At 41.2% G+C, this 17770-nt stretch overlaps 1 protein-coding gene across 1 annotated transcript in view; it reads left to right on the top strand.

Moving 5' to 3' along the window:
- The window catches only part of RRAGD (Ras related GTP binding D), a 36712-nt gene extending 27189 nt beyond the window's left edge, over positions 1–9523 (top strand). The window contains exons 6-7 of the mRNA XM_083177057.1: positions 84–226; positions 7271–9523. Coding sequence (XP_083033183.1) covers positions 84–226; positions 7271–7422 — 295 coding nt within the window. The 3' untranslated portion in view covers positions 7423–9523. The remainder of the gene's footprint in view (positions 1–83; positions 227–7270) is intronic.
- The last annotated feature ends 8247 nt before the right edge of the window (positions 9524–17770 follow it).

A 17770-nucleotide genomic window follows, 5' to 3' on the forward strand; every position in this document is an offset into this window, starting at 1 on the left:
GTGCTTTAACAACTTTAATATCACTATTTTTATTTATGCTGTATTGTTTATGCTGCTTACTTAAGTTTATTTTGTATCACCAGGTTGAAAGGAGCAGGCACACCTTATGATAAAGAGTCGCTGGCAATCATAAAACTAAACAACACAACCGTTTTGTATCTAAAGGAAGTGACAAAATTCCTAGCTCTTGTCTGTTTTGTCAGAGAAGAGAGTTTTGAAAGAAAAGGTAACTTTTTTAATGATTTAATACAAAATGACTTAAAGACCAGAGTTTCTCTCTTTTTAAGAATTTTGAGATTTATTTTTAAAATTATTTCTTAGTCTAAGGGACTAAGGAGGTCATTGTGGTTGACAAGCAAAGCTGCTAAAATCACAGCATTGCGTGTCCTTTAAACACCGCACGAACGCCCGCCCGCCATGCGCATGTGAATGTCTCCGAACGCATGCATAAACATCCATTCGCAGCTTGCGTGCAGGGAGGAAATCATTTGATGGTTGCTAATAATCGAATGCTTTCTACAGTTCATGCAGATATAAGACACTCCATGTGCCCGCAGGGCTAGATGAGTGGGCTGCCGCCATGAGTTGTTTCCTCAACTATAGTGATAGACTCACTCGGAGACAAACTTATTTTTCTAAATGGGATAAACCCACGGAATGTATGAATAAGAATGTTGATAATTTGAAAGATGATATTAACCTTCTGGAGGATTTGTTGAAATCAGAGACCAAGAATTGGAACAAACCTCCAGAAGTATTTAGACAAGAAAATGCTCCCCAGAGGTTTACGGTTGTCTAAACCTTCGATTTTTAATGAAAACTTTCAAGAGAAATGGGACATGATACTCGATAAATGCTCTTTTATGTTGCTGGAACTAGTCATCGAATTTAGAATACAAAAAATCGAAATCCATAGAACTACAGATTGAGACCCTTAAAAACAAATTGTAACCCTTTAGTAATACAAAAGAGTATAAAGAGAGGGACTCACTGGTTATGGAAAAAGTGACTAGATTCAAACAGAACATTATCGTTAACAAATGTAAGAAATTTCAAAGAGATTTAGAAGATTACGATACAGGGAATATTAGTTTAGGGCTAAAAATAATCAGAAAAACCATAATAGAGATTTCTCATATAAAAAACAATCAGAGAAAATCCAGAATATTAGAGTCTATGATTCAGGAGCTAGATCTGAATACGATAGGGTCCGTCCCTATAGGAGGAATTCCTATAGATCCACTAGAGAAACCGAAAGAAACTATAGAGAAGATCCAAGGGAAACACATCACAGCAATAAAACGGAAAAAGATCAGGGAGCCAGACCCAAAGACCCCAATTTTAGAAATAACCCCAATGATGAGAGGAGGGACCATGATTTTTTAGACATGCGTCAAAGGAGGAACTTCAGAATAGAGAAAGAATCTGTAGAGGGGACACCCAAAAGGAGAAGATTCTCAAGTATAGAGAGGGAAGGGGGGGGGGGGGGGGAATTCAACTAAGAAATCAAAGATGAACAAATGAAAATGAGGACAAAATTATCTTTAATCTTTCTTCCAGATCTCTAGCTGTAGAGGAAACTAAATTTTCGCCCTCAACCCCGGCCAACATATTCAACTTATTTGTAGAACTAAATAGGTTTGTGCGAACACTCTGTAGACAAAAATACTTTGCAAACAAGAAATTAAACCAAAAAAAGAACTCTTCTATACCTATACTATTAGATAGTGAAGACGATGAAGCTTTATCATCATTGATGATGCTATTAAATGAAAATACTTCTGATACCCTGACAGATAAAAAAAATTGATATTGACAAATCCTCAATAAAATTAGAATCTGAATTTTTTCCCTAAAAAATCGAAAGGCACCTACACAGAGAGCTTTTATAAATTGACCCTTGATTATTTCAAAAATTTATGTTCAACACAAAACAGAAAGAGAAAGGAGATAAAAGATAACCTCGCGAGACACGAAAAGAACATACTTAATAATCTTTACTTGAGAATGCATTCGATGCCACCATTATCTCAAAAGATGAATTCCGCTTCCTCTTTGTTGAACATCCAATTATTCCAGTATACTGTATTATCACCTTCCTAAAATTCACAAGTCCCTCACAGCACCTCCTGGTCATCCTATTATTTCAGGTGTTGGGTCCTTATCTTCTAATTTATCCCATTATGTTGACACGTATTTACAGCCACGAATGTCCACACTGAGGTCCCACATTAAAGACACAACACATTTCTTAAATTTAGTTAATCAAACAGAGTGGAAGGACTCTTACGCCTTTATGACTCTTGACATACAGAGCCTCTACTCTAATATTCCCCATGAGTTGGGTATACAAGCGGTGGAAAAAATACTCCACCAGGATGGTGACCTCAGTGTGGAACATATTCAATTAATTCTGGATTCTATTTTCTTTATACTAAATCACAATTATTTTTCACTCTTGGGCACATATTATCTATAAATGATGGGGATCAGGTTCGCGCACAGCTATGCCAACCTCTACATGGTGAAGGTGTGTGTGTGTGTGTGGGGGGGTGGCTTGGGCACAAATTTGGTCCTCTATGGCCGTTACATTGATGATCTTTTTATAATTTGGGACGGGGATCTATCTTCAGCACTGTCATTTGTCACTCACCTTAATTCTAACACTTTTAATCTCAAATTCACTCACACATATCACTCCAATATGATTGATTTTTTGGATATCAGCTTAGAAATTTAAGGAGGCCGTATTCATACTTCAAATTTCCGGAAAAGTGTCAACACAAATTCATATCTACACTATCAAAGTACACATCATCCCTCCTGGAAAAGGAATATTCCAAAGGGACAAATGCTTCTGAAATTTCTCCATTGTGAGACGAATAAAGGGATTCTATTATTATTATTATGCTTCGATTAAGACGTGATTGTTCTAAAATGATTGGGTTTAGAGCAGATAAACACCACGAAACGTGGTGGAAATTGATTTAAGATACTTTGCAATCAACAAATCTATTGGATATTTAAGTTTGACTCTCTTATCTCAAAGGTCTTAATGACTCAATGGAGTTAAATATAGTTTTATAGACTATTGTTTTACATCTCTATATATGTATATTTCCTTAAGATATAGGTTATTAGAACTATATATCCTAACCTTTAGAATGTATGCTTTATTCAACTATTGTGCACTTTCTTTACCCCCTTCCACTTTTTGACTTGTATGTTAAAATCACATAATTAGTAAAATATATAAAAATAAAAAAATAAAAAAAAAGATAAACACACAAGCGTTATTTTTATATATTATATTTTCATTAAACATAATTGGGTAATCTATCTCTCTTATATACAGTATAATAATGTGTAATTCATATGCTAGTTAAGTATAATGGTGTATATCTGTAGAAGTTATAATGAACCATTGTGGGATTATACCTAAGATACTTCTGGGTCTGATTTTGCACTGATCTACAGCTAGAATGGGTTATAATTGACATCCGGAAATTATACACATATATGACCTGTGCGGTTCAAAATACAGGAAGGGACGCATCCACAATGAACTTGGAGGCGTAACGTCACTTCCGGCAATAACGTCAGACGCCGGGGACGCATCCACAATGAACTTGGAGGCGTAACGTCACTTCCGGCAATAATGTCTGACGCCGGCACGAAACCGGAAGTAATGTGTACGCAACCCAGTTAATATGGGGAGCATAGCGTCACTTCTGGGATAAACAACAAAATGTTTATCCAGCTTTACACCGATCGGACTTGATCTGTAAGTACTACCTCCACCATTTGTTTAATCTGGCTTCCTTACATAGCGGTTTATAAATATCTAAGCCCAAAACCCCTGATATATAGTTCTATAAAACCATTCACAATGAGACTAGGAAACTTCTGACCCGGAAGTAATATGACCCCTTTGTAGTGGCTGTATTACTAATTCTTCATTTATCTCTGCATTGGTTTTTATAAATGTCATTTATGAAGTCTCAAGTGATCTATTTTTATGTATAATGTCTTAGAGTAAGCTATTTTTATTATTATTCTTAATTTAATACAAATAAATCAATAAATTATACAAATGAGTTAGGAAGTAGGTAGGGTATAAAAATGGATCCCATCAACATGGAGGGACACCTTGATAAAGCAGTCAGTACTGCAAAATGCATTGGTGCTTGTTACCCTCTGTACCCAATTGGATAAAGGACTTCTTCACCTATATCTTAAACCATCGTCTTCACCTGCTCATTCATCTGATCGTCATTCTTCATCGACTGGAAGTCCCTGGCCCCAATTATATGGACACCTGTTCACTCGCAGTAGTGAGGCCTCCCGCCCTGGTTAATTCCATCTAGTGCCATCGGTTGAGGCCATTAAAAACATCATCAGGATACCGTAAAATGGCTAAAAAGGACTCCATCCAATTTACCATCGTGGATCAGTGTAGGTTTCAATATCTACAATTGGACCCAATTGACTATCCTCAATTGGGTCCATTTATCTATTCATGTATTGTTTTTATTATAATGTATATGTATTTTTATTGCCATTACATTTTTTATTGATTTATTTGGTATAATCAAAACATTTTTTAACGCTGCTTTCTTTTGTTTTAATTAATCCCAGAAAATTGGAAAATGAGGTTCAATGTTAATACATGTAAGGTTATTCATCTTGGGAGACATAACCAGTGTGCTAATTAAAATCTAAATGGGATAGAATTGGGTAAATCAGATTTGGAAAAAGACCTGGGAGTCCAAATTGACAACAAACTGGGGTCCAACGCTCAGTGTCATGTAGCAGCCAATAAGTCCACCAAGATACTAAATTGTATAAATGGGACATGGAAGCTAGGGACACCAAATTTATTATGCAACTGTACAAGGCACATGTCAGACCTTATAGGGAATTTGGAGTACAATTCTGAGCTCCTCCCTACAAAAAGAACATTATAGAACTGAAAAAAGTCTAGAGCAGGACAACCAAGCTAATAAAAAGTTTGGAGTCAATAAACTATGAGGACATATTAGCCGAATTAAGAATTTTAATTCTGAAAAAGAGAAGTTTACAGGAAGACATGCTTAACATGTACAAATATATCAATAAACAATATAAGAAACTGTCAGACACCCTATTTACTTTGAGGTCAGAGACTAGGACACATATGCATGCACTCAGGCTGGAGGAGAGTAGATTTCGGACCCTCCAAAGCGAAGGCTTTTTTTTTTTTACAGTCAGGGCAGTAAAAGTATGGAACTCCCTTCCAGAAGAATTTGATAAAAATTGATAAAAACATCCAGGGGTGAATCGATCAACAGAATTTAGCCAAAATGGAATGAAAGTAAAAAATTCAAAAGGGGATTTAACATCTAGACCAGTGGTTCTCAACCTCAGTCCCCAAGGACACCCAACAGTGTACGTTTTCCAGGTCACCTGGCAGGTGCACAGGTGTACTCATTATCCACTGACACATTTTAAAAGATCACAGGTGGAGCTAATTATTTCACTTGTGATTCTGTGTAAAAGGTTGAACTTGATGGACGTAAGTCTTCTTTTATCCTAAAATACAATGGGGAAGATGTATTAAGCCTTAACAAGAGATAAATGCAAGGGTGATAAAGAGAGATAAACGTCCAGCCAATCAGCTCCTTACTGCCTTTTTTGAAACACAGCCTGTAACATGGCAGTTAGGATGTGATTCGCTGGATGTTTATCTCTCTTTATCACCCTTGATTGTATCTCTTGTTAAGGCCTAATACATCTGCCCCTATGTTACTATGTTGTTACTGTTTATAAAATCCCAATAGGACACTGGATAGCCTCTGATGAGTTCTGAGTCTGTCCTGGACTTTTTGTTTTATATTTCTGATATTTGCAACTGTCTCCCCTCTTCATACATCCCGGTTATGTTTAATTTTTGTGGGTTCAGCTTCTATTAAGGATGGGTACAAGGTATACTGTACCCTGGGCCCCACACAGGTTAAAACAAAAATCGTGGAAAACTCATGTCAACCTTTTTTCATGCCGACATTTATGACCTGGTCGACATTTTAACCCTATTGACTTATTGCATGTTGCCATTTTGACCCTGTAAACCTTTTGACCTTGTTGACTTATTGCATTTTGACCTTTTGGGGTAGACCTATTGACTATCTGTCTAAACACTGTAGCCAACTCCAGTCCTCGAGAGCTACCAACAGTTTCCGTTAACAGATGCACTCATTACTGACTGACACATTATAAATGATCCACAGGTGGAGCTAATTACTTCACTAATGATTCTGTGAGTAGACCTGAAAAACGTTAACTGTTGGTAGCTCCCGAGGACTGGAGTTGACTACCCCTGCTGTAGATCTATCAAACTCTAACCACAGCAGTGTTACCACTAGGATCCATAGCCCTGATGTCTGCTCCAGGACATTTCAGCACCATCATCTGAACAAGGTTTACCATATATGTGCACATGGAAGCCACATTTAGCACGTTAATATGGGTTTTTTATGTGACAAACTATTATGCTAAAAGCCCATGAATGTAATATCCATTATCCATTTGAAGAGGTGCCCTGGGTAGAGATTTGTATTGTGAGAACATTAGACATCCCTGTGTTGTTATGAAAATTGCAAACAAGAAAAAAGTTGTACAAAAATGACAGTGAAAACAGAAGAGACCATATCAAATGTACATAATCTGTATTTCATAGCAGCACATTGTGTGAGTTAATCCAGATTAAAGCATTACATGTGAGCCGTTAGAAGCCTGGAGATAAAACCTAGAAGCAAAGTGTTATCTGTAATTCCGAAGATAAATGAAGATGAATCACAATATAAAATGGACTATACTATTTGCTTCCACTTGTCCCAATTATTTTCAAGTTGAAGACCACTAAAATATAAAAAGTTAAAGTTAAAATGATCATAAAGCTACCCCTGAGTTTTAACACGTGCCACCCAAATCTAACTCTCTCTGCACACGTCACATTTGCAGTGCACATGGTTTGAGAACAAATTTGCTCTGTGATCAAGTATGAATTAGGCCATATATAATTCATCTAACCAGTGAGTTCCAGTATAAATGTATCAAAATGATTTTCAGTTGTGCATGGTGATTGTTAAATGCAAAATGCATATTTCAGGTACTTTCTTACCTAAACCATATTATTTAAATTTATGGCCTTTGACTTAATGATGGATAGTGGACTTTAAGTTATTTTCATAAAAATGTGGAGTGTTTTAAAAATTCTATTTTTTGTTTACAGGTTTGATAGATTACAATTTCCATTGTTTTCGTAAGGCCATTCAGGAAGTGTTTGAGGTGAGAGTGAAAGTTCTGAAATCTCGGAAACACCTAAGTCAAATACGAAAGCGTAGAAGATCCATCGCCAATGGTGCCCCAAGACTTCCACTCTAGGGATAAAGACTTTGCTGCTACCTTGTCCAGAGACTGCCTGCATGACATACCTCTGTACCATCATGTGCAGACAGTGAACAATCTTTATGTTTGTCAGTTGAAAGAACACTTTACTGGTTTCCTCTATTTCTAGGTATGGAATGTTATTCTGGAAGATTGAAAACCTTTATATTGTGTAAGACTTACCCATAAAACCAAACAAGGTTATTCAGACCGAATCTCACGGCTGCAAATTTGCAGGCTGGGCAATAATGGAACGAGGGCGCATGCGTACAGCGTGTAGTACGCAAAGCCATTCTACGATAATATCCTGCTATTTTTTTTTAGCATTGGCCATATGCAAGTTGACATAAAGCCGGCATTTGGGGGTGGTAAAAGCTGTTTTCTGGAAGTGTCGGGGAAAACGCAGGCATTCTCAGGCGTTTGAAGGGAAGTGTGACGTCAGTTCTGGCCAGAGGCAGAACTTTGGGAGGCAATGGAGTCATCTGCCGCCGGGCTCCTGTTCCCAAGGGGGCACCTCTCCTCCCCTGAAAGTTTAAATCAGGTACCGGTAATTGAAAGCCATCGATATCGCTTTTGTCGCTGACTCTCCCTCCATAGACGTCACACACTTTATTTTAAACATAATATACATAACATACATACATACACACATATATTTATATAAGGTGCTGTGTGTGAGTGTGCGTGTGTGTGTGTGTGTGTGGGGGGGGGAGGTAGGGGGCACCATTATTTATTTTGCCTCCGGGCAACTGGGAAGAACTTACGCCACTGGTTCTGGCCCTGATCAGCCTGTTTTTCTAGCATAGGCCAAGTAAGTCCTGGGCAATGCATAGACTGCACACACTGGAAAAATCATTAATTTGTGAGCGTCTTGCTTATGGATTTGCAGCCAATCACAGGGCTGCAATTTGCAGGCTTGCACAGGGTGGGATTTCACTCTGCCTGAGTGCAAGTATCTGAATGCAGTGCACTGCAAATTAGCAGCCCAGAAATCAGGTTTAAATAATTCCCATGGTGTATTCCTAATGATGCAACTAATATATTACTGAAATATAATTTCAGGGACTATATTATATTGATCAGCACAGCAGTTATAATAAGAAAAGGGAAAAGATAAGCACAATAATAACACATCAAGTAATACAGTATCCACAAGACTACCACTTGGAAACAGTTATTAATTAATCATAGGGCATGCAGTAACTAGTGATTGTTGAGTTGGATTGTATACCTCCTTTATTAATGCATAGAACTCTAATGCTAAATCAGTATTACACATGGTGAGACTATACAGTAATTACAGCAGGATACCAATAGAAACCATTTTGTGGGTTTTCTGATTTTTCTACTATAAATGTACAAGGTATTTTTGAGTTGTGTTGGTACACTTTTTATACTACTGTAGTTGACAGGTTTTGTGTTACTTCTTCAATGTGTGCTGCTTACAGACAACAAAATGTCAGGTCATTTTGAAACAATTGTTTTGATTTTTTTAAAAATGGTTTCATCACATTAAAGCGCCGTCTTTACAAAAACTTGTGATAGAGAATCATCAATCATGCAACATTTCCATAGGATACACATTGATAGAGACAGAGGGGTAACTACTGAAGCTTCTAAAAAAAAGAAAAATTGGCCATAACAATCAATCAGATTCTCTATAATTTCACTATTGCATCCTAGACAATGATAGACAGAATCTGATTGGTTGCTTTGGGCAATGTCACCTGTTTTTATTTTTAGAAGCATTAGTAAATGTGGAGTTGGAATAAGACTTTGGGGCTCTGGAGCATGACATTTTAGTCCAAGGAGGGACACTATTTTAAGGGCATAGAGAGCTTGAAAAGTAGATGACAAATGGACAGTCATATGATTTACATTATAAGGAATTAATAACATGTAGCCAATAACAAACAAATACAGAGAACATCCTAGTGACCACTCCATAATACAGAAAGTATCCCAGAGGCTGGCATGCAGTTACGCAACATCAGTATTTTCAGTTCTCTGTAGTCTGCGCAGTTACTATTTGTTGATATTCATCTTGGTAATTGATCTAGATCCTGTAATGTCGGAATGTTTCTGCCAGTCCGGATATCGGCCATAGTTGAAAACAACTATGGATTCAACAATACAGAGCACGTTTTTGACAATAAATATTTGACTTTTTCAAGTGTCGAATCTGCAAGGGCTTTAATGTGGCCAGAAACAGCTGCATTAAACAGATGTGTGCCAATATTTTCGACTGTCAGAAATATCGGCAAACATTCAATATCCCACTATATCTTCTAAAAGTTTCTCCTTTCCGTAGTCTCTGAGAGTACACAGATTGCTGTATTGACACAAGATTTAAGCTACAGCACAATACAGTATACTAATCCATATAATGTTACTTAATCCTGCGTTTGCACATTAAGCATAACTTATGCCCTTTAACTCTGTTATTATATGAGCGGTATTATACTTTTGCAAATCCTGTAGAGGTTGTTATACTTTCCCTTTACTATGTGGCATGACCCTGGGTGGTACAGTGTAAATCAAGCCATGTATAGGCATGATTTCTAGAGCAACAAAAGATGTGCTGACGCGTTACAGGATACCATTCCCACATGATTTCAATGAGTTGCTGCATAGCACAGAAATATTTAGGGTGAAATTTTATAGGATGACCGATTCAGAAAGTGAGAGATTTGGTATAGCAGTATAAATTATTGCTGCTTTAAATTTTTGGGGGAGATTTCTTACCAAATCTCACTTTCTGAATCTCCCATCCTATTAAATCCCCCCCCCCCCCAGGTCTCAAAAGTTAATATTAAGCTCTTGGTTCTATATATATATATATATATATATATATATATATATATATATATATATACAGTATATATATATATATAAATATAAAATATGGTCTAGGAAATTGTGCTAAGGTTGGTCTTTCGACCAGCTGCAACCCTGGAACGACTCTCCTGTTAGTGAGAGACAGTACAACAGATGCAAAAAAGGGGTGGGTGTCCAGAGTGCGCTCTTGTAGTACCACCTAGCCGTAAACTTGTAGTATCGAATCGACGTGGTCCAAAAACCACTTGTATTCACTCCAAAGAGATTTCAAAGACTTGAAAATGACAACGAAGACCTTGATTATAAAAGCAACTCTTTATTAAAAGCCCAATGCGTTTCATCTACACGACTTCATCAGGGGTATGGCTAAAAAGTGGTACAGAAAGAAAGTATTGGCATAAACTATATAAAAATTGAGTCAATAAACAGAAAGTAAACAGGAATGTACATACCATGGCCAAACTAAGCCTGATATCCAGATAATGATAATAGTGGTAATAGAAAATATTTCTTGGATTGAACAATCAGTTAAAATCTGCAAAAATGTGCAAAAATGTATGTATATATCAGACCACAAATAGGCTCTATCATTCATATACAAATAATGATTTTAAGTTACACACTCAGGCAGCAATACAGTATACTTTACTGATGGGGCTCCATAGTCAATGCGTCCCTTGACGGCCCGTTTCGGTGCAACCTGCACCTTTCTCAAAAGGGGATGAATGCCTGGTCCAAGACCAGGCATTCATTCCCTTTTCATCCCCTTTTGAGTGTGTGGACTCAAATAGTCCTGGTAACTGCCTTGTTGCCACTGTTATTATGAAGACTTTTGCATAAAGTTTTTCTTCTATATTTGGATCATCAATCTACAGTCTGGTGCTGGTTCTTCCAATTTCTTGAATTTGGTTGTGGAGCTATAGTATAACCTTGCACGGAAAAAATCATAGAAAGTGTTGTGCGGCTACTGCAGACTCAGTATAAATATATATATATATAAGGCTACTACTCAATGAGGTGAAGTACTGCCACTGACCTTTAGAGGCCACTTGACAGACCAAATTAATCCTTGTGTGTGCAATTTTTGAGGTATGCGGCCGTTAGGTCAGCAGGAGGAAGGATGACATGCATTGGGTTGACCACTGAAGGTCGACACATGCATTAGGTGGTTGATATGGGCAAGGTCAACAGTCCAAAGGTCAAGATGTGGTTTTTCACTGTTTTCTGAGCTAACATTTGCCGACAGGCGGTATTTCATTCACTACCATCCACCAGGGCATGGAGGGAGAATAAAATAGTGTGGCAAGCCTAGCTAGGCACCATGCCCAAAACATGGCAAGTGCAGAGATCCATGTGAGGGAACGCGGTGCAACGTTAAGGTGTCCATGTCGACATTCAGGACAAAAAAGTGAAAAACCCCATGTCGACCTTCATTAATGGATAAACATAAATCCAGCTAGAAGGTGCAATTTTGTATCTTTGTGGATGTACAGGTATTAGAGGCTCCTAAATGTCCAGCACAAAAAAAGTAAAAGCTGTGGACACTGGGCAGTTTTGACTAACTTTTCATACAATTTTGACTATATAGTCAAAATTATTAGCCAGAATCTCACAGTGTGTATGCACCTTAAGTTTGTGTGCTCAAACACCCACATAGCAAAAACTTAAACTACACAACAAAACTTCAGCATACAGTATTATGATGTGGCAGTTTATCAATGGGAGAATGGATTGATCACAGGTGTGATTTTCGGGTGACATTTAATGGGATGCGAATTTGTATGTTTTTTTTTTGCGTGTTTTTTTGTAAAGCAACATCCGAATTCGCCTGTTTTTCCCAAATCGCCAACTTAGTGGGATGCGAATTGCACTAAAAATCTGACTTTTTGACACGAATTTGCGCACATTATGAACTGGCTATTTTTTGTCAAACTTCAATTTGCATCCAGATGTTTTCCCATCATAAAGTATACAACTCGCAAATTTAATGAGATGTGAATTTTAGAAAACGTTACCAAGAATTGCAAATAAAATAGACTAGGACCATGCACAAATCATTGAGATCTGCACATGGGGCCTTATTTTGGTTCATTCTTTCTGACAAAATCCTTCTTAGATGGACAAAACCATGTGCACTGCGGGGGGGCAGATGTAACATGTGCAGAGAGAATTAGATTTGGGTGAGTAATTTTGTTTCTGTGCAGTGTATATAGTGACTGCTTTATTTTTACACTGCAATATAGATCTCACTTTGAAGTAAAACCCCACCCAAATCTAATTCTCTCTGCACATGTTACATCTGCCCCACCTGCAGTGCACATGGTTTTGCCCATCTAAGAAGGATTTTGTCAGAAAGAATGAACCAAAATAAGGCCCATGGTTCTTTCTTAAAAAATGTGTCAAAGTTAAAATTATAATAAAAATGGGATGGGGTCCCCCCTCCAGACCATAACCAGCTCCGGGCTCATTTAACTGGACTTTTGCACCGGTCCTGGTTCTAAAAATACGGGGAACAAAATAACTGGGGGTCCCCCGTATTTTGGAGCCAGCAGCGGGCTCCAACAGCCTACGGTGTAATGTCACAGCTGGGGACACTTTTTACATAAGGTCCCCCGGCAGAACCATGTGCACCATGGCTGGTCAGAGCTGCTATAGTATTAGGGTTGTCCAGACCCCAAGGGTATAGCAATGTTGATTACAAGAATACTAAGCGCTCAATTTGTGGTGTGTGCTGTCGGCAGGAAAAAGAAGAGAGAGGAGAAACTGAAGATAAGATACAAATAAGTGCTCTATATTTATAATGTTTATGTGGCGCTAAGTCCTGGATGTATCACAGGAATAGGCCAGTTAGGTATCACTCTAAATACCCCTCTAAAAGGCGCTTTAAGGTTTCCTTTAGGGACCCCTACAACCATAGGCCCCTTAAGGTCAGGTGACGAAGCTGTGCATTACATCCCCAGTGCTCCAGCACTAATCCCAGTTCCCCTACCCTGCCCCACCAGAGACCGCTGCGGTCACCTACTGAGAACATAGAAACCTATGGTTATAGGGGTCCCTAAAAGCCCCCTTTAGAGTGATACCAATTTAGGCAATAAAAATATTTATGTTTCAACTGAAAGCAATTAAGGTATACATATACACATCACAATAGTAGGTAGGTAAAACTGATTGATAAACCTCACTACCAGGACAAAGTTGAAACCATAAAAGTAACTTGCTCAATGGTAAACAAATTTAAGGTAGATGCACTTTACCAAAAGGGCTGGTGTATAGGTCACTGCTCCTAGATGTTAAAAGAAGTTGGATCAGCACAGTTTCTCTCTATTTGTACAGTATCCTAATCCGGTGCCGCTGGAGGAATCTGTGAAGGGATCAAGGTATTTCAAACCCCAGATTTAGCCCAAGGTCCTCTCTGGTGATGCGGTGCCCCCAATGGCCGCTGGAGGAGACAGTGTATGGGCGGTACTGCAGAAAGGTGAGAGAATTCTCTTTTAAGGTGGCAATACACTGAAATCACTACACTGCTTTTTACAGGTGAACTACAAGTCCCACCAGGCAGTGGCGTAGCTTTGTCCGGCCGCCTGTGCCCCCTCCCCCCATTGCCACATGCTTACCGTCCGCACGTCCCGGCTCCCCTCCTGGCTTCAATTAATTCTATGCAGACGGACCACGATAAAATGGCCGCCCCCATACCGCAGACTGTTTCAGAGAACAGTCTGCTTTATGGGGCGGCCATTTTATCGTGGTCCGTCTCCATAGCATTGATTGAAGCCAGGAGGGGAGCCGGGACGCGCGGACAGGTAAGCCTGCGGGGGATGGGGGGCGGGGGGATAACTATAGCACCGCAGCCCCCCCCCGGCGCCCCCATATGCACAGTGCCCCCCCCCCGCGTGATCGCGGGGGCTGCGGTGCTATAGTTACGCCACTGCCACCAGGCCTCCCCCACATGCTGGGACTTTGTGAACCACAAGTCTTCTCACACACAAGAAGAAAAAAGATGACTCTCTTTGTAGGGGCACAACTTAGGCTGACACAATTACAAAATTTGGTACTAATTCTTAGTACCACTTATTGTACCCTCTCACTTTAAATATTTATTTGTGCATTATAAAAACTATAAAAATATTCGGTACTTGTGTACTTTCACGGCTCCCACGATGTGCATCGTACAGGGAAAAATCGCATCGCATCGCATGTGATCTGATGCAATGTCATTTTTCACAGAAATTATGGACATGAGTTGACATCATGTAAAATGCACCCCAAATGTCATTTTTCACACTGTACCACCCCCACTATCAACGCCAACCCGAAGCGTGGCGAGCGGCGGCGGTACGCGTCCTACGACCTTTTCATACCCCCACTATCCACGTCGGCGTGGAGTTGAGAATAGAAAGCGTGGCGAGCGCAGCGAGCCACCGTGCCCGAAGCGTGGCGAGCGCAGCGAGCCCCGCGAGGGGACACGGATACCTGTGAAGCCCGCGAGGGGACACGGATACCTGTGAAGGTATCCGCGTCCCCTCGCCACGCTTCGGGCTCAGTGGCTCGCTGCGCTCGCCACACTTTCTATTCTCAACTCCACGCTGACGTGGATAGTGGGGGTATGAAAAGGTCGTAGGACGCATACCGGCGCCCCTTCGCGGGCTCGCGGCGCTCGCCACGCTTCGGGTTGGCGTTGATAGTGGGGGTGGTACAGTGTGAAAAATTACATTTGGGGTGCATTTTACATGATATCAACTCATGTCCATTATTTCTGTGAAAAATGACATCGCATCCCATCAGATCGCATGCGATCGCATGCGATTTTAGCAAAAATGCATAAAAACACAGGAAAATCGCATCCCATCGCATGCCACTACATATGGCATGCGATGGGAGCCGTGAAAGTACACAAGTACCAAATATTCTTCTGGTAACCCCCTTTTTTCTCTCCCATGAACGGTGACATTAGTGACAGGAATTGTGACGGTGAGTGCAGGTTCCTATTTTTAATGCATATCATTAAAGATTAATAGATTTTATAAGTTGTGCCCCGACAAAGAGAGTCATCTTTTTTCTTCTTGTGTGTGAGTGTACTTATCTATGACTCGCAGGAGCACCACCAACTAGAGATATTGTTTGGACGTGGCAGGTCCACTTATATAGAGTATGTTGGTTATTAAGCAAGAGTCTGTGCTAGTCTTTTTCTTTTCCTCAGTGTTGAACCACAAGTCTTCCAACCAAGCCTCGGGCATGACATCTTATCTAAGAGAATGGGAAGACCTAGATGACTGGTAAGTTAGTAGCCGCCATGGAATTACTCCTGTTTGTGTTGAAATGTGAGAATTATAATGAAGTAGATAGCAATGTCCACTGTAGGTCCAGAAGTGATTAAAAGCAGACTAGTCCTCAATAATTGGAATCAGAGTAGATGTGGCTCTAGAATTTCTCTGGGGTTAAAGCCTCCCATTTTCCTCAGGAGCAGAAAGGATGGCAGCATCAGGGCTGGCCATTGACTATGGATGTTCCCAAAATATTGACGGTCAGGACCTAGTGTTCGATGTTTTGGGCATCGATAGGCGAGGGTTGAATAGTTTGATTCCATCGATGGATGGCATCCGATGGCGATTAGTTTTTATTTTTTTTACCCTGCTGGCCAGCTGCCTGGCTATACCACCCTCTCCGAGACCGACACAGAGTCCTAGACTGTTTCTGACTCACTCTGAACTTAGCAAATTGATGAATGATGTCATGCGGCGCAGCGGCACTGGGGACTTGAAGTTGTTTGTGCGCGTGCGCGCACTGGTGGTGCGCGCGTGGCTTCCACCTTTCCTTGGCTCGGCTGGGAGACGTCAGAGACGTCACACAGTTGGACTGGATGGAGGAGCTGGCTGGGTGTGTGCGCAGAAGAAAACCTTATTATCTAGCGCGACTAGGTAAAGTTCTATCGCGCATGCGCGCACCTCCCGGCGGCGGCGCCCGCCCCGTTTATGCGCAAGTAAGCAATGGTGGGAACCATCGATGGCTGGCGATAGAATGGTTTATAGCCATTGATGGTTCCATCCTAAAATGCCATCGATGGGGGATGCGTCATAGCGCTAATGCTGAAAGGAGACATATGCATATCTCAAAAACGAGTCCATTGAACACAATGCGCTGCATATTCATAATCAGGAGCAGAGGCGTAGCGAGGGCGGTGCCGGTGGAGCACCAGCTCCAGGCGCAGGAAGCTATCATGGTGCCGGAGCCGTGCCGGCACCGCCATCTCGCCCGCTCAGGTGCCCAACTCAGTGCGGCTGCCCGCTGCGCCCAGGAGACGTGGTATATTTAAAAGTCACTCACATCTCCCGCTGGACCGCGCTAGCCAATAGGCGCTCGCGGTCCAGCAGCCACCAGTTGATTGGCTGCTGGACCGCGAGCGCCTATTGGCTAGCGCAGTCCAGCGGGAGATGTGAGTGACTTTTAAATAGCAGCACCGTGCACAGCGGGGGGCCGGGAGCGGGCAAGCCCGGCGACAGGGGGGAGGGGGTGCGCGGAAAGCACCGCTGCTGCTTTGCCGGCTGTGGGTGGGGTGCATTAATCTCTGCACTATCCTCTACCACCACCCACCCTGCTGTGCACTATCCTCTAACACCCACCCTGCTGTGCACTATCCTCACCCACCCACCCTGCTGTGCACTATCCCCACCCACTTACCCTGCTGTGCACTATCCTCACCCAATGCTGTGCACTATCCTCAACCACCCACCCAATGCTGTGCACTATCCTCACCCACCCACCCTGCTGTGCACTATCTCGTCCAACCAATCTGCTGTGCACTATCTCACCCACCCACCCTGCTGTGCACTATCACTCCCACCCTCCCTGCTCTGCACTATCACTCCCACCTTCCCTCCCTCCCTGCTCTGCACTATCATTTACTCACACCTTCCCTCCCTGCGAGCAAATTTCAGTCCCCCTTGGCATCGAGCATGAAGCCCCTGGCATTGAGCATGTAGGTAAGTGGCACTTATGTGTTAAATGTGTAATGGGCATTACGGTTTGTTAAATAGTGTGCGATGGGCATTGCGGTGTGTTAGTATGCGATGGGCATTGCGGTGTGTTAGTATGCGATGGGCATTGCAGTGTGTTAGTATGCGATGGGCATTGCAGTGTGTTAGTATGCGATGGGCATTGCAGTGTGTTAGTATGTGATGGGCATTACGGTGTGTTCTATAGTATGCAATTGGCATCATGTGTGGCCTTATGTGTAATTGGCATTATGGCTGTGGCTTTATGTGTAATTGGTATTACAAAGTTTGCTAATATGTGCAATGGGCATTACGGTGTGTGGTATAATGTTGGGCCGTGCCCACTTTTCACAGAGCAGGAGCCTCACCTACTACAAATTGGGGGGGCGCGAAACATGCCCTTGCTCCGGGCGCCGTGGCACCTAGCTACACCACTGATCAGGAGCACAAAATTAATTAAATTTGACTCTTAAATCCCAGGCAAAGATTGACTGTTCCCCATTGACAATGCCATTGTC

Source organism: Crinia signifera, chromosome 3, assembly GCF_055691185.1.
Source record: "Crinia signifera chromosome 3, ASM5569118v1, whole genome shotgun sequence".
Classification (NCBI taxonomy): Eukaryota; Metazoa; Chordata; class Amphibia; order Anura; family Myobatrachidae; genus Crinia; species Crinia signifera.